The sequence below is a fragment of the Artemia sp. Qi Xiang Cuo genome, chromosome 16 (assembly GCF_049724085.1).
Source record: "Artemia sp. Qi Xiang Cuo chromosome 16, ASM4972408v1, whole genome shotgun sequence".
In the NCBI taxonomy this organism is placed as follows: Eukaryota; Metazoa; Arthropoda; class Branchiopoda; order Anostraca; family Artemiidae; genus Artemia; species Artemia sp. Qi Xiang Cuo.
In genome coordinates, this window is record NC_142809.1 from 23,352,532 (window position 1) to 23,368,260 (window position 15,729).

At 35.3% G+C, this 15,729-nt stretch overlaps 1 protein-coding gene across 2 annotated transcripts in view; it reads right to left on the reverse strand.

The window, feature by feature from the left end:
* Positions 1–15,729, reverse strand: part of PlexA (plexin A) — a 339,500-nt gene that overhangs the window by 145,731 nt on the left and 178,040 nt on the right. For both annotated transcript variants that reach the window (XM_089102579.1, XM_089102578.1), the window contains exon 8: positions 3,830–4,038. In XM_089102579.1, coding sequence (XP_088958705.1) covers positions 3,830–4,038 — 209 coding nt within the window. The remainder of the gene's footprint in view (positions 1–3,829; positions 4,039–15,729) is intronic.

Below are 15,729 nucleotides of genomic sequence, written 5' to 3' on the forward strand. Positions count from 1 at the left end.
AAAGGTGGGGTTATTCCTAAATTGTGACAAGAGGCACGTCAAACACTAGCTTTACTTCCCATCAAGCTTTATTGGGATCATACAATCCATTCCAGTAGACATTGTGAAGAAGACAAAGCAGACTCCTCTTCACTCCCCCACAGAGGTCAAATCAAGAAATCACCAGAAAAGGAACCACTTATGATTACTTCCAACTTTATTACGTAGATCTAGATTCGATATCCCTTTCTGATAGAAGTCTCTGCATCTGACAGACAATCCATGTGCAAATAGCACAACTCAGGCATTTAATCTTACTCTCGATCAAATTTTTCTGAAATATCACAAATATTCTCCTAGATGCCCTGATGACGAAAATTTATCAGCCCCCTCCCCCCAGCCAAACACACATCAGATTAGTCGGGATCCCAAAAAAGGATAACTAAGATGTTATTTCTTGCATCCCAGCAGGTTTAGCTGAAATCCAACCACCTTCCCTGGAAGGTATTCTGATTGGCATGAGCTTATCCTCCCCATAGAAAGGATTTTCTTTATCCAGATATTCAAGGACTCCACAAAGATGCATATCTTTCTTTCTACGAAGTTTGATTGAGACCAGATCCTCCGTTCTGATAACCCTCATGATATCAATAATCCAGGATCAAGAATAAAGCATATTTTTGTCTTTAAGTACATCAATAATTTATGCATGATAAATAATAGTTTTTTTTAAAATAAGTTCCTGTTATTCTTTTTAGGGAGTTTTTGAACAGTAATTATTTGTGTGGTCCTACGTTACAGGTTAAGAGTGTTGGTTTTTGCTTGCTTATATTTAAATAAATGATCTTGAATCTATTAGACTAGAAGCCAAAAAAAAAAAAAAAAAATCATGATCGAAAAAATGAAGCAGCAAAAGATCTAGTGTTTCTATATGTAACAAAAGGCTGATCATGAAAGTAAAGAAATGTGATACTACACAGCAAAAATAAAAGTAAAGAGAGGACCGTTAAATATACAGCAGAATCGCTATTAGTATTAAAGGTTGAGATAAATCAAATTCAGGATACTAAAATTTAAAACCTACCACCCAGAGAACAAAAATCAGATCTTTATTCAATCATCACTGTTTAAAAAATAGAATAAAACAAATTGTACGGTAAAAAGTGGAATACAGTTGCATGTCGTAATTTCTTCACAAATGTCAGAACAACATTGTACCCCACGAGGGGGAGAGAAATGAACAACAAGCCAAAGGGATAGTCTCCCTATTGTGAAAAAGTAAATTGAAATTATTAGATACGAGAATATACAAAGGGGAGAAACATGGCATTAGAATTCGAACTGATGTGAAGCATGTTGATTTTGCCCCAGAGTTTAATAGGAGCCGAAAAAAAATTGTTGACATTAATGATAACAAAGCCTTGTATAACAAAAAGAAATAGATTTATTAGTAAAATAAAATTGAAAATCCAAACATATTGACTTTGTTCCTTTATCAGCGAAAGCGGATTAAGATAAATATTTCTAAAGAGGCGGTATATGAAAACAGAGGAACAGCTAACCACTAAAACCGTGACATAGAATAGAAACATTTATTTTCAAGTCCAAGTCTGGATTGGAAAATAAGTCTTCCATTCCAAAATGACTGGCATTTTAAGAGAATTCTCAAGGATAATGTCTCAAACAAATCATTTTGTGATCAGACATGCTGCAAGCCCAGTCAGCAAAATAATACTGAATAACTCCATGAATAACTAGGATCTGTATTGTTCTTATCATAATCTGAAAAGGGCACACCCCCCGTCGTTCATTTTTCCTATACCCACCATACAAAATGAAAAACTGGAAACAGAAAGATTGGTGAGGGCAAATTCGATTACGACGTTAGAAACTGGGATGTTATTTGCAGTTTTTTTTCAGCATGTTGGCCCTGTTTTGGGCCAGAAGTTTTATTGTTCGAAACAAAATGGCTTGAACTGGAAGTTTTCTGAAACATTATTACTATTGTAATCTGAAAAGGACACTAGAACTTTTTCAGTTCCAATAAACCCTCTCAGTGGCGTCAATTTGAGAGAGGGATTCCCTCAAGATTTTTTTTTGCCCCCCCCAAAAAAAAACTAGATTTTTAATAATAATTTTCTTGGTATTTTCATTTTAAAAGTTAAAAAAATTGCCTCTTTCCATGATTTTTGAAAAAAACTGATTTTTGCCCCTCCGTACATTTCTGTGAATTGACGCCACTATACCCTCTCCAAATATCCTGCCTATGTTCCTTTCGAGCTGCCCTACAAAAAGAAGAAGAAATGAAGAAGAATCTTGTAGCTATTAACTTTTAACAAATAACTTTAAATTTGATAATCTTTATAAATGCTTTTTATTTGAGATCAAGATTTAAAAAATCCATTCTTTTTATGCACATATTGCTTTTCCACTTTCGCTCTTTAGAGTTTCGAACAAAATCTATTCCTTCCAAATACATGAAAAATCAATCAGCCAAACCCAGTTTTCAATTAAAACTATCTATTTAGTTTTCAATACAGCCCAAACAAGAGATTTGAGGGGAACGGCAATTCTATTCATTTCAACTGATTTAGCTGTTCATGTAATTTTTGTTCGTTTTTTAATATGACATGAGATATAACCTAGGTTTAGCTTGTTTTAAATTTGAATTCGTTCTTCACCGTTCAAGAAACAGTTCTGTTTCTTTAACTTGACTTCCCCAAGAAATGGGGAGCTTTCACGTGATAATTTCCATTGATTCTCAGACGAAAAACCACAGGTGGTAATTAAATTCCCAGAAACACAACTTATTTCATATCTCCTTTCCAGGGGAAGCATTTACACTACATCAAAAGTTTTAGATTCAATGGATGCAAACGTATTCACCATAGCAACTCGATTTGAAGTCCCAAATGAACAGAAACTGTTGGATAAATTGCACCCTTTATTTGCGGGGGGATACTATATATTGTTTGCTGTGAAGATTTAACTGAGTGGCGAAAGAAGTTATAAAACCTAAAATAAATATTATATATACTGCTATTCTATCAATACATTATCAAATAGCATTTTAATCGAATTTGATATCTAATTTTATGGTTAGTTTATAACAAACGAAAGTGGTTATATCTAATTTAACTTGATTTGATTCTGTAGCTCAATTAAAAAAGGCATATGGTGAAAACATTCAAAAGCAGCCCAAACATAAATTTTCTTCCTGTGCCAAAGAATTGATAATAAGAAAATAATGAAGGTTGAACGGAGAAAAAAGCGCTCTCTCGTGTTTCCGCTCTTTAAATGGTCTTGAAAAACAAAGTTCACTAAAAATCAACATTTTTAGTTGAATATTTTGCTAAGATTACTTTCAATGTTCAATCTACCTCTTCCGTCAACCTGCAAGGTTCAACTGACCTATGAGGCAGGTTGATTAACACAACAATTGCAAAAATACTATGCAAAATTAAATCAGGTATTTCTTTAACAATAGTGATGACGTGATTGATATTCAGTTACCCTAGTCCAATTGTCGAACTTCAATTTGACAGGTTTTTTTTCTAGTGTTTTTGTCTTACACTTCACGAAAGATTTAAGAAAATTATATTAAAAGCACTTGGAGAGGAAAACGATTATTCTCAAAGTCCTGAGCTATCTGGATCGTCTTTTCACGCAAGATTCTCAGAAAATATTATCATGTCATTTTCGAGAAAAAATATATACACAATTATTGCTCGTTTAAAGATATAACAGTCTTATTTCTAATATGAAACCCAATAAAATATTCTGCTAGTTTAGAAATCACTGTACAAAGTTAATATACTCATCTACGAAAAAAGGAGAAAAAAAAACTTACATTGATTCCAGTAACCAGTATATCATTCCTACAGTTTTCGGCTGTGTCGTGAGTACATCTGTGACCGTCAACACACCAATCACACGGAAATGACGATGATACACATGCAGTGCAAGAAGTGTAGGTAGTACAATCAAAAAATGTGAAATTCGTCGTGACGAAATCAGGACCAGATGACATCCGAACTGATAGTTTTGCAGTAAAGTGTTCTGTAAAATAAGAAAGCATTTATAAGCTTATGTGGCTTTCAAGAAAACCAGTTCAGTTAAAAGTCAAATAAACAAAATATAAGCTACCAGATCGTAAAGCGGAGTCGAATTTTGAAAAAGAAAAACACCGCAATTTAAGAATCATACAAAGCGAGTAGGATTACCATATCTAGCTGGGACTTCGTCGGAAAACTCTGAGAAATGAAGAAATTGTAGAAGGTAGAAGGTAATGAGGTAGAAGAAATGAAGAAGAAAAAAATATTAAATATATATACTTTTTGTTTAGAGTACAAGCATACCATAATGAACAACCCAACTGTCGTTGAAACAGATTATAAGTACCTTTTTTTAAATTTATATAAATAGAACACCTTATGGAACTTATTGTTTATTATATGAACTTATTTTCTTATTTTTTTATTAGGAGTAGTTTATACAAGATATTTTCCAGAAGAATTCATCTTTTCCATATTTTATATTTATAGAACCCCATGCGAGTTAGCTCGTAATTAAACCGGTACTGTATAATTGATTCCACATTTTCTAGCAGCAGTCGATTTTTTTCATCTATTTACTGGGTAGCTATCAGCGAATACTCTTTCTACAGTGGCGTCACTTCAGTACTTGAGGCAATCTCGTAACATTATTTGACAAAATGGGTCAACATTGGGTTTTGTCAGGATGTCGAGAGTAAGAAGGTCGACACAGGGATATGACTATGCTGGGATAGATGGTAAACCTGTACGAGAGGAATCTTCCTCTACTTTCTTTCTCATTTCTGAGGAAGGTGTTGGATAGAACTGTCAATTTTGAACACAACGATATAATAAATAAAACTATCATTCTGTAGATTAGGCAGCGTTAAAAACAGGGCAAGAAAGTTCTGCTGAGAAATTAAAAGGCTGGTCAGAAACTAAATATATTTCCAATCGATTTCTTAGAACGTGATTATTCTTCTTGGAGAAGACAATTACGTCCAAAGAAACGTGAGTAAAATATAATAGCAAACTAGAAAGTGCAGATTAGATTGAAATCCGAAGTAGTGCGCTATGTCTATAGGCCTGTTTCCGTCGTTCAATTGTTGCTAATAATTGCTATTAAATATTTGGCTAGCTCAGGGAATATAATTGCTAACTAACAAGAATTTATTATTACATCTCGCAAAAAGCAATAATAGGGCAAGAAATGTGGAAATGGAAACTTCAAATGTAAATAAAGAGTTAAAAGACAATTTAAAACTTCAAAACAAGCATAAAACAGCAATAAAAAAAACTCTGAGACACAAAGATCGTCCACAATAATTTCTCAAATGAAGAAATTTGCAAGTCTTATTTCTATTCTTCAAATTTTCTCGATTTTATACTAAGCTCATAATCCAGCAACTATTTTCTCCTCTACCGTTTCAAATTATTCGAAAATTGCACGATCACTTTTTTGGCAGAAATGGGTTTGATATTTATACAAAGAGCAAGCAGACTGACCCGGTGGAACGGTGGATCCTAAGAAATCAAAATTCCATGAGACTGGTTTGATTTTAGGACTTATGGAATCTCAATTTTTGGGATCTGTGGCTAGGCCAGGCGGTGGTGGTTCCACAACCACAGAGATGCCTTCACCATGCATATACGAAGAATTTGACTTTTCGTTTTTGCGATCTAAGGCTGCAATGGCTGTGATGCCACAACCACAGAGATACCTTCAACATGCATGTACCGAGGATCACACCTTTTAGATCTAAGGCTGGCATGACAGGACCAAGTGGCAGTGATACCACATATACAAAGATAGATTCACCATGCATGTAAAGCCTACAGAGAGTCTATTTGGGGGGGGTGACGCTACCGTGGCTGGGCCAGGCAGTATTGGTGTTACAACTGCAGAGATGGATTCACCGTGCATGTACAGAGAATCTGACTTTTGGTTTTGGAACCTGACACTATAAATGTTGGACCAGGTGGTAGTCATGCTTCACCATGCAGTAGGAGAAACTATGACTTATTAGGATTTGACAATACCGTGGCTGGATCAAGTGGAGGTGATACCTCAACTTCAGAGATGGTTTCGCCGAGGATGTACAAATAATATGACTTTTGGTCTTCCTGATCTGAGAAACTCATGACAAGATCAAGTGGTGGCAATATTACAGCTTTAAGATGACAAAAACCAACATTTCAAGGAAAAGGAACAAAAGACAAGGAATGAGAGCTTGGGATGAGTCCTGGATAACTTAAAAAGAAGAAGAATATGTTCAAAGATCTGGTTTTGTCCGATATTGACACTTTGTTGGCCGGTTCAAGGCTCATAATTTGGAATAGTTAAAAATTTTCTGAACTATATAATTTTGCTACTGAAAAAGATAATATAGGACACAAATGTATTGAAAATCACAATTCGTGTTTCCTGAATTTCAAAATTGATGATTCATTATATCATTGTTTAAATTTCTTGTTCTTAATATGTTTGTCGTTATACATTTTCCTTACTTAAGATGTTCTATTCGCCTTAATTTTGGACATATAGAGAAAATACCATCTTATAAAATTCCCTTTTGGCCCGAAAATTACATTGCTACAAAACCAGGCAACAATGCGTGAAGATAGCATCTTTATGAGCCCCTGTCGGCTGAACAGATAATTCTCACTTTAAAATAATAATACTCACAAACAGGATGGGGCAAAAGACTCGACTAGTGCTCTACTCATAAAAATTATCCAGTGCTTATTTGGGAAGAATTCTCCAATAAAAATGAAAGATTATATTCTTATGCTTGATATACGGTGAAGCAGAGAGGAAACCATAGCAAGGTTAGGATTGTCACAAAACTCCCACCCTCTAGAAAAATTGAAAAAAAAAATGCAACCTTAAAATTCGTATTCTTGGCAATCTAAATAGCAACTTTCACAAAACTTGTTCGGGGATGATAATTTCAGACCACGAGACATCAGTCATGTAAACAAGCTTTTCTTTCTAGGGCCCTTTTATAGAGACTAAAAAGATAGTATTAACTAAATTACCTTTAAAATAATTAAAACCGCTTTTTACTATTTGATTTAGAGATATCCGAAGTTTCAAAAATCTAAAAAAATGCTTTTATTTCATGGACAGTTGTAAAATTGGTGATGGGAAATCCCAATTTGGCTTGAAAGAGATACAAATGAATATGGATTTTGCTATGCAACCAGACGAAGTCATATAAATATTTTGCGGTAATTGGTGGAAATATTTATTTGGCTTTCAGTACTGAAAAGCTTTATAAGGATCAACCAGTTTCTAACAGTATACATTTTTTCAACGATTCGAAAGAGTTCATATTTGAGATAATCACATCTGAGGATCTTCTTGTCACTTCTTTGGAGCTTAGCTACTCCTTCTTTTTACTTTTCACCGTCTATATTAAAAAAGTGGCATGTGAATAAAAAAAAAATGCACATATATGTGCTTTTATAATTTGAAGTAATATACAGTAGATTAATTTTTGGAAAACAAGCTATAACGGTCATTGTTGCTTCCTTGTTTCAGAAATCTTTGGAACATAAACCTGACTATATCAGATACAGACGATAGACCAATTCCATCTGGACCGTGAAATATCAAGAGTTTTTGACCTCTCCCATAACATTTTATATTCCTCAAATAACCATTCCCTTCATTTTTAAAATCGTGTCATCCCCTCAAATTGATTTTCTGCGTATATGTATGTAATGCACATAAACATATTCCTACGATAATTTCAGCGTGTCCCAAATCCGCCATTCCCAAAATCCTAAATACCAGGAACTTTTCCATTTTAACTTGATTTTTTTGAAGCTAATTTTTCTCAACTCTCTGACTTATATTTTTGTCACATAAATATGTGGCATTTGTTAGCCATTTGTCGACCACTTCCGAATGTTCAATTGCTTCCAAATTTTATAAGTACATACACTTTCGATGACAGTTCACGACAATAAAATATCAAAACTCCCCCTTCTTTTATAAACAAAACAACATAAACATATGATTGGGCCCAGCAAAAGAGTATAAAACACACCATTACACAAGATAGGATAGCGCAGCTGTATGAACACTAGCCAATAGGTAACTTGGGTTCAAATCTTAGATAAAATCTTTTTTTTAAAGACAAGATTACAGGAAAAATATTCAGCAATGAGGATGCAATAAAGAAAATGGAAAGAATGCAGAATTGCCAGTCTCGAAACAAAAAATTTTCGGTAATAATTTTGGTTTATTCTTTTTCGTTTCAGACACTATTTTAATTTATTTGTTTGCCCGCGGTTGGTTTGTTTGCATGCTTTTGTTTTTCTGTGTTGCGTGTAGTTTTATCCCCCTACTTCCACGCCGGTTAGATCTGGAACTCGACATGGAATTTGAAACCAAACTAGTTCCAATTGAAAACTGAAAGGGCATAGTAATTAGAAATATGAATTGTATAAATGTTTGCATAAGAACATATTCTATGATTATAAAATTGGAAGACTAAAAATCGCAAAATAATAGAATAAATAACGATCTTTCTCATTTTCCTCAAATCATCGACTTTTTTCATTTACGCATTTATAACTTAGATCAACTTGATATCTATGTTATATGAAGACCAGTCCGTTTTGCGCCCCTTGTTTTCACTTTTATTCATAGGTTGTCGAGAAAAAATTATTTTCAATTTTTTAGTCCATTTTAAAAACAACTTTTGCAAAATATATATATATATATTTATCGTTAATTTTTCACACACCGTAACCATTTTCTTTTCATACATTGACATCAATTTTATTCCTGATTGTCCGCAGGATAATAACTACTGTTTTCAATATCGAGTTTCACTGTTTTCAATATCGAGTTTCAATATCGAGCTATTTCCGTATAATTCGCGACGAACAGGTGAAACACAGGGATAATATAAGAAATTATAGGACAAATCACTCACCAAAACTCAAAGAGCAAGCAGTCACGTAAGGACAGTGGCGTAATTTCGTCAAATCCTGGGGGGGGGGGGGCAAAGTTACAGTCAATTTCCCAAAATCACGTGAAAATGCCAGTGAAATTGAAAAATGAGCCAAATAGTACCATAAAGGTAAATATATGCTAAAGAAAATTGACCTGTTTCTATGGATCCTTGAATTATACGGGTTTATCTTAGTTTTAACAATATTTTTGAAGAAAATAAATTTCAGCCGGGTGCAAACTGGGGTCTGGGGGGAGCGAGGTTGAGTCAAATTAATGCTCGTAATCTGATTAGAATACAAAAAAAATTCACTCAAAGTCGGACGAGGTCAAAGTAAAAGTCACTCAAGGTCTCACTCACCCAGCACGAGGAATCGAATGGTGCAGTTAAAATAGTCCTATCCTGTATAGTTATGTATAAAAAAGAGACATACATCAGTTTTGAAAGAAGAGGGTTATCTTATGGAGCTATAATTGCATTTGTCTTCTTTTTTCCAAGAAAAAAGACATTCGTCAAAAATGCATTAATTTTGAATTCGCTCAATACTTTTGACAGAAGAGGACGGGAATTATCGATAGGAAAAAAGAGACATACGCCATAAAATGGAATGATTTTGAATTCACTTTGGAAATTTTAAATTTAAATTATACGGCTAAAGAGCATAAAAAGTTGTTTAGAATTTGTTCTTTTTATCTCCATTAGTCTCATCCTTTAGAGCGACCACAGCCGACGCCCTTTTTTTGTTTTGTTTTTTGGCTCTCCTGAAAAGTTACAAAAATGGCTTGTGTCACACTTTTAATTATCACAGCCGGTATGGTCATTATTGCACAAGGTTAGATTTTATGAATACTAAAAATTTATCATGCCCAATAGTCGTAAAATACTATTCTTTCAAAATATTTATCAGCAATAAAAATTAAATTTCTAAGAAGTAATTACATGTATTTTACTGCTTATATGAGTACTAGTGACGCAAGCGTTTAGTTGTGTGCCAAATATTCATATAAATATTTAAATTTCCTTCAATTGTCTCTACGATGAATGAAAATATGCAAGCACTACGATTATTTTTTTTAACGGCAATATAAAGTTTTGGCTTATTAAAAAAAAAAAAAAAAAATTCCAAATTTAGGCTTTCATCCACTTCTCTTGTCAATATTTCTCCATTCTTTATCCTTTTAGAGTAAAATTGTAGTACTTGCCTAGAAGCTCAGACCTTATTTAATTTTTTTCATACAATATGTTTTTGCCCTGATTTTTCCTAGAACAAAAGACCCCTGAGATGTATTAGAACAAACGGTACTGGTGCATTATACCTAACACAAGAAAGAAGTCAAGTTTGATTAATGCTAATGAAATAAAATAGGATGAATATATAATAGTTTGGAAACAAATTTGGGCTATATATTTGTACATTAGGGGTGAGGGTAGGGAGTAAAGCATAGCATATATTAAATACTTACCCTAACCTAGGTACCTCCCCCCCTAAGTAAAAAAAAAACAGTTTAAATATTGTAAACGCAATGAGAAATCACGCTTTACAATCAATTTGGATAGCAAATACCCGTTTGACGAGTTTTCATGTCCGGTTTCCTTGTACAGTCTATAGCGCAGTGTTAGGTATAATGCACCAGTACCGAACAAACTTGTAAGCCGCCGTGCAAAAAGTGGGGTAGCAAAGTAGCAGTGCTACTAGGCAGTTTTCAAATTTGTTGGCAGATTTTGTCTGAAAATACCATTTCTACATATTAAATAATTTTTGGTCAAAGAAAAGCTGTCAAAACACAGGTTGTGCTGATAAAATGTCAGCAGCTTTTGGGATTCTGTCGAATTCTGCTACTGGCAGCTTTGGAACTTTTTCCATACCTGCTTGCAAGGCTGTATCCAGGGGGAGGGGGGGGGTTTACCTGGTTTGACCCCCCCCCCGAAATTTTTGACCGAGTCGAAAATTAGTAACCCCCCCCCCCTAAAAAATCCTGGATCTGCCCTTGCATGCTTGTAAGCTGTAATTATAAAAAAATAATGCTCAGCATTTCTCGGTTGATTTTCTCAAAGCTCAAAGTAAGACAGTTGCAGTTTTGGAACGACACTATTTCACCGTTGTACATGTCAAGCGGTTGCATTATGTTTGTGATAAAGAACATGACATCTGGGGCATATACCTACAATTCCAAGCAATATGTTGTGGATTGGGTGCAACACGAGCACACAACTTTGTGTCTCCGACACCACATCGTCTGGCTTAATATATACATCTGGTTACACGTCTCTTCTTCCGGTGGACAGGGAGCAACCTAGTTCGTAGCCCCAAGGAATAAATTCATTGCGAAAAAGGAGATTTCCCTGTATTTCTCGACGTCTACAATAGCCCCCGTGTTCAACAGAATTTACTGCAATTGATTACAATTAACTTATTGAATAAGCTTAATTATTGTGCTCTATTAAACGCAATTTGAACACCAAAATTAATTTCCTACGAAAAAAAATGCTGAATACCAATAGAACCTTTGATACTAACCGAAAACGTTATTAGATTATACAAATGGATAAAAATCCAAGAATTTGCAATCTTTAAAATGAGAATTGTAGCTTATTGAACTTTGAAACAAAATAAGCAAATAATTAATTTCTATAGGCTTAAATAAGTGCTTTTGAACGCAATTCAATGCCTCCAATTGGTTATTGAGTGCTAAAAATTAAGCAAATTAATAGCAATAAGCTTACTGCAAGTCATACTGATCAATTAAAATAGCCAAAAGCAACAGACAAAAGACTGAGACAATTTCTCTTCAGGCCAAGGGGTTACATGATGTCTGCCATAGGCGTAAACGAACTTGTGGATCCAAAGCACAGTTTATAGAATTAGCAGTATGATCATTCTCTATCTCACCCATTATAAAAACCCGGACCGGGGTGCGAGTGCTCCGGAGAACGTTTTTGCAGATATAACCATAGGCGAAGTCAGATTAGCGGGAATGCAGGTTAGTCTGTTTCCGATTGTTTCCATCAAAGTGCATTGAAACAATCGGAAACAGACTAACCCATATTCCCGCTAAGGCAGAAATAAGTGGGAGGAGCTTTTTGTTCGCACCGAGAACGAAGACCAGAAATGATCTGCGATAAGCTTACTGGTATATTCTGTCTACTGTGATCCAAAGCTACCTCCAAGGATCTCCGGTTTCACACCCCAGGTCTCATGTGGATAAGAAACAATTTACCTTCCAACCCCATGAAATAAACTAATCGCGCAAACGACGTTTTTCCTATTCTGGTCTGTGACAGCTATATTCTGTTGTTATATGAATCGATTAGAGTAATCGTGAAGCTAAAGGTCGAGAAAGTCTCCCCTCCGGGCTTTCACTTAGGAAATTAAATGCTTGTAAACAAAACGCTTGAATACGTCCTCTTGTCGGCAAACATTAGATTTGAATTCAGAATATTCCATTTAATTAAACTGATGACTTATGTTGATAGGTTTTAACAAACTCAATGAGATTTGGGTTTTGAAAGACTTTCGTCATACAAGCCATTTCCGTCTATCTACCTACTCTCTTAAAGCGAGCAATAATTGTGAATGTATATATTTTTCTCGAAATCGGCTCGATAATTTTCTCGAAAAATTGACATACTAACATTTTCTTGCTTGAAAAGGCGATCTAGATATACTTAGAGAAAACTCTTGTTTTATTTTATTAACAGTGATGATATCAAACATTTTTTGGTATCTATGACCTCATGCGAAATTATAAAAGATGGCAAAAGGAAATCTGCAGTTAGACGACAGGCGAAAGCGCGAATCACAATAAATCGGAAACGAAAATGACGCACAATGAAATCTGCGGTTTGAAGACAAGCGACTACGAGGAATCACACTGAATCACAAACGAAAATTATGCAAAACTATACCTGCGGTTAGAAGACCTGCGCCAAATAATAATGGAATATTGATCATTTTTTTTTGGGGGGGGGGGAGAGAGTAAGCGATAAAACTCGGGTAATATAAACCTAGCTTGATGACGCTTAAACCGATTTGAAAAAAACGGATTCATCTTTTTTGGCACTTTTTTTTCTATATTCCGTTAAGTTTTTATATACAAAAGGCAAAAAATGTCACTCAGTGCCTCTTCTAAGAAGAATGATAGAAACTTTGGAATTTATTAATAGATCCCAAGCCCAAACCATTTAGACTTCTCAAAAATTCAGAACATTAAAAACTAAGCAAGTTAGACGCTGATCTAATGAATTAATACATTGTTATTGAATTCAAGGGGGGAATTATGGAGATCCGAATAGATTAGCTTTTCCATGACATCAGAAGAAAGAAGAGAGATAAAAAGACATTTAAAGTCTTGGTCTGCAAATCGATTATCGAAGAGGGGAGAAAGGAATGGTTGACTTCACCACCGCCTTGATGGTTGTCTCTTGTATTTCTACGGAATCTTTTTCTTTATTTTAGGTTAATGATTATAAACCGTTTTATGCTATTAATTTACAATACTCATGATAATATAAACTCCTGAAACAGATGGCATCCATTAGTACACCGGATCCCTAGAGATAGCGAAACGAAACCTGCGGTTAGAAGAGAAGCGACAGCGAAAATCACAGTGAATCGGAAACGAAAATAACACACAACTAAATCTATGATAAGACTAGTAACAGCGAAAATCACAACGAATTATAAGCGAAAATGATGCAAAACGAATCCATAGTTAGAAGACATGTGACAAAGTCGGATATTATGCACGAAATAGCACCTTGGATCCCATAGTCCTTTATTAGATCCCAAAAGACGAGTAAATTCTTTATTCTAGTAAAATATTTTGACAATAGAACTTGGGAATTATCGCGCATCTTAAGGCCCTTTTGGTTTTAGTCTAACTTTAATTTGAAACTGGTGCTTGTTGGTTGTCTGTTTGAACAGAATTTTTCATTGAAAAGCAGAATCACGGCTTGAAAAAGCAAAAGCTTAACGGAAAACTTCAGATAGTCGTCCCTGATTTAAAGTATACAATTCCAATTCAGATCTTGACACTATAGACTTTGGGTCAAGCGCAAGAGCAAAACACTCCTTTTGTCCTCGGGCAACATTTAAACGCAGCTTCCCGACTAGTAATTTCATGCCCATAAATCCGACCTGAGGTCCACATTCCATTTTTTTGCAATAAGCTGAAATCGGTGTAAGAAGGAAAAAAGGACACTTTTTAAATCAACTCCTTTCACATGTGTTGAAAATCCCTTGACTCGTTCATAGTAATTTCTATTCGTTTTAAGTTTCATGAACTTTTCAATTGAAATTGTGCTAAAATCAAGTCGTATTTGTAAATGATTTACTTATTGTGTTTTGACTTTGAACTTATATGTTAAGGTTGGAGAGCCTTGAATTTGTAATTAGCAACCTCAGAAACTCCTTTAATACCAGTTTTGATAAAAATTAAAGTTGTTTAGTGAAATTTGCACTTAATTCATATTGTTTTAGGATGTGCATACTGCTATCCCAAACTAAAGGGGGTATGGGAGGGAGTTTTGCACTATTGACCAAAAGGTTAAACACAGAGCGTGTGCACATTCCACCAAAGAAGGGCAGAGACAGATCGTAGACTACAAATGGTCTACGAAGGTCGAATCGGGGACGTCTCGTAAGCACTGTTTACCAAAGTCGGTCGGAGACGAAGCGTGTGGAATATTTGACAAAGGGGGTCGGACTGAGAGTGCACACACTGTTAACCAAGGTGGCGGGAGATCGAGCATAAGCGTTCTTAACTACTGGAATTCGGAGACCAAGAACACATAATATGGTGACCAAAAGGGGTCAGAGACAGAACGTTTGCACGGTTGAGCAAACAGGGCCAGAGACGAGCCGAAAGCAATGTTGACCAAAGAGGTGGCACACTGAACGTAGGCACCATATACCACCGATCTACCGAATAACCCTGAGTTGAAACAATAATAGCATACTTAATATTTGGGAACTTTGGAAGTTAAAGGGGGGTTCGGGTCTAGATTTTCATTTTGTGACCTCCAATCCTTAAGTGCATAACGCTGGCATTCACTAAGTCGTGTTGTGCGCACTAGAGCCAATAACGTATACCCTGGATGCAAGGTCGGTGCCCCACGTCATGCATTCCAACAACATAGTGTGTTTTCCATTTTTTTCACGACGTTATAAATTAGATTTAGTGAGGGAAGTTAGACCATATATGGTTATCTAGTTTAGTCGTTCACTGCCTTGCTGCAAAAATCCAGGAGAACGATTCTAGGGATCTCAAAAATTGTTTTGAATACGTTAAGACTCACCCTCCCTGAAAAGAATACCTGTGAGAATATGTGGAGATACTGCCTCTTCAGAGACAGAATCATCAACAAACAATTTCAACCTGCCCTTAATTTTGAAAGGTTCATTCAAGTGCCTACAATATAATAAGCTTAGGGAATATCAAAGCATGTCACCAAGCCGATCAGAGAAATTAGGAATCCAAAACCTAATCTCCTCTCTTCTCCCTAAGAAAAGCAGCTGAAAGATCTCCCCTTTAAATGATAGAAACATCTGGAACAATCATCAATATAAATCCGCAAAGCAAGTCAAAGAGGGCTTCTTTTTAAGGAGAGCCTCATTCACAATTTGCGAAGAAGAAGTAGCAAGCAATTAGTCAAAGTATTTAGTAAGAGTAGGCAAGGATTCCCGCCAAGACCAGCTGAAAATACCCCCCCCCCCCCCACAGCCCAGAAAATACTGGAAATTTAACACA